At 34.5% G+C, this 8,366-nt stretch overlaps 1 protein-coding gene across 3 annotated transcripts in view; it reads right to left on the reverse strand.

The window, feature by feature from the left end:
* Positions 1-7,894, reverse strand: part of PTBP3 (polypyrimidine tract binding protein 3) — a gene marked incomplete at its 3' end in the record, with an annotated part of 44,655 nt that extends 36,761 nt beyond the window's left edge. For all 3 annotated transcript variants that reach the window (XM_079706847.1, XM_079706846.1, XM_079706845.1), the window contains exon 1: positions 7,748-7,894. In XM_079706847.1, the coding sequence (XP_079562973.1) occupies positions 7,748-7,882 (135 nt within the window). In that variant the 5' untranslated portion in view covers positions 7,883-7,894. The remainder of the gene's footprint in view (positions 1-7,747) is intronic.
* Positions 7,895-8,366: the final 472 nt, after the last annotated feature.

Here is an 8,366-nt window from a genome sequence, read left to right on the forward strand (position 1 = left end):
TTAAATAAAAATATACATATCTACTTTCTCTGGATGCATATATCCTAAAATTGTAATCAGTCAAGAATCAAAAGTCTTGCCTTCTTATCACAATGACACAATATTTAAGAAAGTTCTTAAATTTACTTGAAGAAATGAAAACAAAACCATGGCCAAAAAAGAAGAAAATTTGGATATTACTTTTATTTCCTAATTTTTAAATGACAATAGGAAAAAAGACAGTGTGAAAGTAACATTAAAGCCCACTTTAAAAAAATCACTGAAGTCCCCCTCTTCTTTTTTCCTCCCTGGACAACTGAGTTCTAAAGCCTTTGGGTGGCATATGATAGGCGTTAAATACGGAGGAAGAGGGGAGCTGTGGTGGTTCAGCGTGGGGCAAGGACGGCATCCCTATACAAAGGCATCCTGGCATGGAGCATCAGAGCCTGAGCAACGCAAGGAGTGCATCCATGTGATAGGTCCGCCTGGTAAGGGAAACCGGAGCCCAAACAAGGTAAGGAAGGTATCTGTGAGTGGGTGGCTCACTGCTGGCTGTCAGAACCTAGGGAGCATGAGATGGGTAAGAAAGGCATCCAGAGGAGAGTAGCCTAGCCAGGACTGTCAGAACCCAGGGAGAGTTAAGAAGGGGTCCACACGTAGTAAAAATAATCTAAGCAGGGTGAAGAGGAGGTCGGTCCATGGGGACCTGAATGGACTAAGGAAGTAATTCAATGGAGGGGCAGCCTGGCATGAGATGTTAGAATCCAAGCAGGGGCAGGCAGAAAAGTTTCTTAATATCATGCTCCACTAAAAGGAAGCAGGTGCTCTAAAAAATGCCTAACTCTAAAGCTGGATCAAGGAAAGCACAAGATGAGTGTGTAACTTTTATGGTTTTGTGGGGGTTTTGCTGTTGCTGTTTTGTACCAGAATGCAAAGAAGTTTTCAAAGAATGATGGGAACGAGCCAAAAGGACACAGAAGACAGCTGGAAGGGGCTCCCACTGGCCAAATACAGGACAGTTTGAGAACCAAAATAATGACTGTAACAAATAAAAACCCATCAAATGAAATGGGAAACATTAAGTCCATAGGCTGATATAGATTGACAGTTGATAAGGAACAGTATATTTACACTGCCTTAAAGTACCTTCCCCCAAACACTCTTCTTTCCCCCTTCGTAAGTCACAACTTTACAGTGGAGAAGCCAGGCAAACACCAGCCAAATCAAGTGATCAAAGAGCACACCATCAGTAATGCAACAAACTGAAGTTATGTGCTCCCTGATATGATGCAATGAGAAAAAAAGAGCATTACTTCTGTGACATTCCTGTCAAAGCTACATACACTGAATCTACTCACAAGGAAACATAAGACAAACTCAAATTGAGGGATGGCCTAAAAGATAAGTAGCCCATAATTTTCAAAAGCGTCAAGGTTACGAAAGTCAAAAAAACCCTGTAAACTGTTTCACATAAAAGGATACTAGAAGATGTGATTTCTAAATGGAACATGTGATTATGAATAATGCTTATTTAGCTGGAACAAACATTATTGGGACAACTGGAAAAACTTGAACGGGGACTGAGGATTGGAGGGAAGTAATGCACCAAATGTTAATTTCCAGATTTTGACCACTGTATTCTGGTTGTGTAGAAGAATACTCTTCTTTGAAGGAAATGCACACTAAAAGTTTGGCCAATGAACACAGACCAGATTAACAATTTATTCCCAAATGCCTCAAGGAATCAACAGTTCTTTGTATTATATCTGTAACTCTTTTTAAATTTTGTGACTGTCTCAAAATTTAAAACAATTATTTAAAATATAAAGTAGGTGAAAGAGGAGAAAATCGAAGAGAAAAAAAGCACGGTTAATGGTTATTGAAATTAAATGCAAGTTTTCATCTGTCTTTTGTTCCGTACTTATAATTTCCTAAGAATGGTGATAATTAGTAAAATGTTTGTGCCACAAAATGAAAAAATCCTACCACTTTAATGCAGATTCTTTCATTTTTACATATTGTACTCACTTGCAATTTTAAAGAACACAGTACTTTATCACAGTACTTTGTTTTTCATATGAACATTTGTTTTGTTTTCATGACTTTCATTTTTAATTTACTATTTATTATACCACCTTTCTAATGTGAGATTAGTAGCCTTCCAACATTTTGCTATGAAAAATAACATTAAAATAAGTATCTTTCTGGAAAAGTGGCAGTCTTTTACTTCCGTACACTTAAGAGTTGAACAACTTCCACTTTTATATACATTTTTTTTACCTTTTAACAGCATTTTTATGTCATATACAGACTTTTATGTATCAAGCAAAACACAAACTACCAAATGCTGTTTCCAAATCATATTTGAGAACAATATATGAATTATTTGAATATTTTATATCATTAGCTTTCAAAACTATGTTCTTGTAAAGCCAAGTGTGTGGAATACTGAGCATCCTAATTCTGCTTCAAACATGGCAGTTTATCTATTTTATAGTGGGCTCCCCAGTACAATTTTATTTGGAAAAAAGGGTTGTACTGCTTTCAAATTTGAAAACTGGCTCACATTTCCACTTTGAGCCTTTAAATAGGCAATGATGATGTTGGGAGGTCATTCAAAAAAGACTCAGAATTAACACAGGGATTAGAGTCAGCAGAAAAGAACATTAAAGTAGTTATTAAAACTGTATTGCACGCACACACACACAGGAAAAAAAAGGTTAAGTAGAGACATGGAAGACCAACAGTGCTGTCCAACAGAATTTCCTGTGATAATGGAAATGTTCAACATCTACAGTATGCAATATGACAGTACTAGCCACAAGTGGCTAGTGAGCACTCCAAATGTACCTAGTGCAACTGAGGAACTGAATTTTTTATTTTTAAATTTATTTAAATTTAGCCACATTTAGCTAGCAGCTACCATACTGGACATCACAACTTCATAATATCTAGGAAAAATCATCATAGTGAGGCTGTCAGTGGAATAATGGTGCCTTTTCTTCTTCTATCAGGATGATTAAATCTTATCAAAACTAAGCCTGCATAACTGAAAGTAAACTTAACCTCACTAACTTTTTCTTGGCTGCGCTGCGCAGCTTGTGGGATCTTAGTTCGCCGACCAGGGAGGGATCAAACCTAGGCCCTCCACAGTGAAAGTGCAGAGTCCTAACCACTGGACCGTCAGGGAATTCCCAACCTCACTGACTTTTACTTCATTACCCATCAATCATTCTATCAATCCTTTTTATTAAACAATTCTATATATATGCTTACTGCTGTTACATTACTGTTATTGTTGCTACTGTTGTTGTTTCTCTTCCTTCACTCTTTCCTCTTTGGCACAGAAGATACCACAGTGGAGAAACATGAGAAGCCATGGTATATATTGTCCTTATCATTCTAGAGTTGTCAATATACTCTGCATTAGTACTTCACAGAGCATTGAGTACAAAAGTCTCTGCATAGCAGGCATGCAAAAAAATTCTTTTGACAATAAAAGTCTGAGAAAAAGATTTATTTAATAAGTAACTCTATAGTTTCAATTTTTAATTAGGCAAAAATATTTAAGGAAAAAAAAATGAAAGTGGAGGCATACTTTCCACTGAGGACAACAGAAAAGTGAGGGGGAAAAAAAAGAAATGTCTTCTTAACATGAAGAGGTATTTCAGGTACACAGAAGACATATTTTCTGTGTATCTGATACTAAACATTTTGAGGCAGCAGAATTCTTATTATGGGATAGTTTTAAATGTTTCAGCAACAAACCCTCCGGAATGGTTACATTAACTAGTAGTAAAGGAAACAGCAGTAGTATGATGGAAAAATCAACAAATATTTTATTGAGGTGGGGGAGGTATATATACTTCATGTAAAATTTAAACATGCCTGGATAATGTGAAGAAGACATTTCTAAAATTGAGATGGAAATGAATATACAACACAATTCACAGATCTTAAGTGTTCAGTTGGATGATTTTTTGGGAAATTTTTTAAGGGGAAGTCCTTCCATGGTCATCTCTTTGCAAATTTATAAACTTCCACCCACAAGGTCAAGAAAAACTGTCTATACAAAAATGAATCCTATTAATACAACCACTCCTCAAATGCTGTACCTCAAAATAGGATCTAAATTTTTTACCTATAATTTTAGCTTAAACCAAGGGACAAAGATACTTGATATTCACCTCACCCTCTGCCAAGTATGTCCATAAGCTGGAAAAGAAGTTATGTGCGTGTTTTGGGATATCTTGCTATTCAAAGAGAAGAGAATGAAACAGTAATTTATCAGTTTCTGAGGGCTGTCTGAATAGAAAAACATCTGGTACATTTTATATGTGCAAACAGGACCTTCAATTTTGACTTCAGCTTCGGTGTAGGACTCTGAATAAAAGAAAAATATTATTTTATCAAACACCAATGCAAAAAATGGACAAAAGTAACAAAATGGAAAGGGTACTGGGAAGAAATCAAGGCTATCTAAGAATAAACTAGGTCATTTGGGCTGGCTTTGGTTGCCAAGCAACTGGGATTTCTCACTGTTTCCCTTTGGAATAATCCAGTCTTTGAGAGTTTTATTAAATTGTTTACATCGTCTTCAAGACTTTAACATATTTAGGAATAACACTAATGAGAAAACTGCATGACTTACATGAAGAATTAAAAATTCTTCTGAAAGATAGGAAATAAAATATAACTTCCTCCTCAAAAGGATCAGTTAGCAATATAGACATGTTAATTATCTACAAATAAATCTATAAAATCAACCCAATTCTAACTGTGTTTTTTGGGGTTAGGAGTTATCAAAATAATGCTAATATATCCTGAGAAATAAACAAAACATATTATCCATTTAATTTCGAAAAAGAGAGGGTAAAGAATAGGGCCTTGCCCTACAACATATTAAGCTTTAGGGACACTGAATTAGGAATGGAACAGAACAGAATCCAAAAGGTAGTCCATATTAGACATGGACTGCATACCATGTGAGCCACACACACATGAGGGTAGATGGGGGTCATGCAAGCAGAATGTGTAGTCGTGTCTAACAAGTGTATATATGCGGGTTGTAAGTACGCATAGTCTGTGTATGGAAAACTAGACCATGACAAAAGACAAGTTTCACAAGAGTGGATATATATATATATATTTTTAAAGATTTTTTTTGATGTGGATCATTTTTTAAAGAGTCTTCATTGAATTTGTTACAATAGTGCTTCTGTTTTATGTTTTTTGGCACGAGGCATGTGGGATCTTAGCTCCCCGACCAGGGATCGAACCCACACCCCTTGCTTTAGAAGGCAAAGTCTTAACCACTGGCCTGCCAGGGAAGTCCCATGAGTGGATAATATTGATAAATGGGTTATTCAACTACAACAAAAGAGAAACTGGTCACTGGGAGTAAGAGAAAGACCAAAGCCTCACTCTCCACCCACAAAATATTCTTAACAAAACAAAGATTTAAACTCTACAAATAAAAACCAAAACATGAAAGTATAAGAAAACATAGGTAAAAAAAATGTTTTTAATCTTGCTATCCTGGGTTTTTATGAGTATGGTACCCATGTCAGAGACCATAATACAACTTCAGAGATTTGACTATTATATAAAAATATTTTTAAAATTGCATTAGCAGACAAACTTTGAGACAGAAACTTTGAAACAGAAAGTGTATAGAATGGTGGCTGCCAGGGTGGGGGTAGGGGAAATGAGGAGTAAGTGTATAACAGGTATGGAGTTTCAGTTTGGGAAGATGAAAAAGTTCTGGAGATGGATGGTGGTGATGGGTTGCACAATGAAAATGTACTTAATGCCACTCAACCATACACTTAAAAATGGTTAAAGTGGTAAATTTTACGTTATATATATTTTACCACAATTGAAAAAATTGGGGAAAAACTGCATTAACAGAAATCACTATAAATACTTCACAAGTTATTAAATAAAAGAGAGTAAACAGTAAGATACAGTTTGTTAACTAACATATTAACACAGATGGACAGGAAAACTACTTACTCATATATTATCAGTGGCACCCTAAATCAGCAAATAAGCTTTAGAGGAAGCAATCATGCAACATATATTGAAACATAAAACATGCATAGGCTTAGTCCCAGCAATTTTGTTGCCAGAAACATAAATAAGATAATGCTGCATGTGTGCCAAGATATGTAAGAATGCTGCTATAGTACTATTTGTAAGAGCATAACATGGCAAACAATCTCAATCTAACAACAAGAAACTGGATAGCACAGGACAGGGAGATCAGCTCGGTGCTTTGTGACCACCTAGAGGGGTGGGATAGAGAGGGTGGGAGGGAGATGCAAGAGGGAGGGGATATGGGGATATGTGTATACATATATCTGATTCACTTTGTTATACAGCAGAAACTAACGCAACATTGTAAAGCAATTATACTTCAATAAAGACGTTAAATTAAAAAAAGAAAAGAAATGGGATAAATTATGGCTGCCCTTTTGAAGAGAGTATTATGCAGTCATTTAAAAATTCTGAAGTAAAAAAAAATAAATAAAAAGTATGAAGTAATTCTATATTTGTTGTCATAAAACAACATCCCTGACATATTGTAGAGAAAAAATAATTAGTTTTTAGTAGTTTTCAAACTATTAGGATTCCATTGGTATAAAGTTATATACATAGACAATAACCTGAATAGAGAAGGGGTACACAGTAAAATGTTAGTTAATTACTTATATCTGGGTAACTGGATTGTTTTGTTTATTTTTTATTTTTCTGGATTGTTTGAATGTTTTACCATGAGCATGTATCCAATTTACAAGGCAATTTTTCATTAAAAAAAAATTATACTATTTAAAAATATCTAACATTTCATTTACTCTTAAGTTTAGACAGTTTATTACAGGCCATTAATATCTCTTAGATAAGTTAAGGATTGTGTGCAAGAAATGTCACTGTTTTTAAAAATGTAGAAAACTATAAATTCAGCAGCTTGCATTATAATGACTTTCAACACAGAGTCAAAGAGCTGAAGGAGTTCTTTTGCCTAGAGCAAGAGTATCACAGCCAAACTGCTCTCAACGTAATTAAAAAAACCTCTTTCTTAAAATGTACTTGCTTTGTGGATACATTTTTCCTACCCTGAAGTTACTTCAAATTACTATTTTAGCTACTTAAAAATCAACCTGGAGAGACAAAGAAGTTTGAACATGAATTATATCAAAATAAAAACTGGAAAATGAGGTAAGAAATGTTCATATTCTATATTCCACATTCATCTTGGAGAGTCAAAATTCATTTAATGAACATATCTATACAAATTCTTATTAACATCTTAAGTTCAGTTACTTAACATCACAATAGAAGCATCACTCAACTTCTCAATGCCTTTGTTACATATTCTGTAAAAAGAAGGGATTGACTTCTAAACACACAAATGTTACACGTTCTGTAAAAAGAAAAGGATTGACTTCTATAGTTTCTTTCAGATCTGAGATTTTTAAGAGAGACATAACAACGTATGTTTTTTTCCACTCATGAAAACAGTTTCAAGGGAAAACTAAATATCTGCCATTACTAACACCATATCTTCAAATTTACTTCCAAATGGCAGTGCTTTCTTATTCTTAAGTCTTTGGGTAAGAATTTACATAAACAATCTTTACCAGTAGAGCATTCTAAGATGAAGAAAAACACATGATTTTTTTTCCTCTGAAAAACAGAAAATTAAATTTAAGTTATTATATCACGTGTTCTTATAACTATTTTTAGAAATGCCTTTAATACTTACAGCTTGATTAGGTAGATTGTCAGTCTTAAGTTCTCTGTGATTGGAATACTGAATAAAAACAGGCTGGCTTCGAAGGTGAGGAGTAACAGGAGTGTAATAATTCACCATAGTAACAGCAGCTTCCTCAGAAGCCATTTCTAAGAAAGCCTGCAGTAAACACAAGAAAGTAAAGTGAAAGCTCATGTTTTTGAAAGGCAGCTAAGAACTACTTTGTCATTCCAGCTTGCTCTCAACTCACGTATTCTCAAGAGAAATCACATTGCCCCCAACGGGATGAAAAGACTTGTTTCAAAGTGTATCACTGACAGTAACTGAAAACATATTTGAAAAAAGTTGGGTTCAATAAATGATTTGGGATTGGGAAATTGCCAGTTGATTAAATGATTTTAAGTGGTTTTTGATTTTCTTCTTATTTCTGTTTCTTCTAAAATCTAGAAATAATTAAAAAGGCAAAAATAAACCTGTGCATCACTACTATAAATAGATACTTTCAGTTTCTTCCTAAAAAATTCTCAAACAGAGATGAGGCATAATGATTTGCTCTTCTCTACCTTTTTATGAAACAGCCATTTATGAATACAATTAGAGCATTCAGGTGCAAAGCCTCAATTGTACAAAT

The sequence above is a fragment of the Hyperoodon ampullatus genome, assembly GCF_949752795.1.
Source record: "Hyperoodon ampullatus genome assembly, chromosome: 6".
Lineage (NCBI taxonomy): Eukaryota > Metazoa > Chordata > Mammalia > Artiodactyla > Ziphiidae > Hyperoodon > Hyperoodon ampullatus.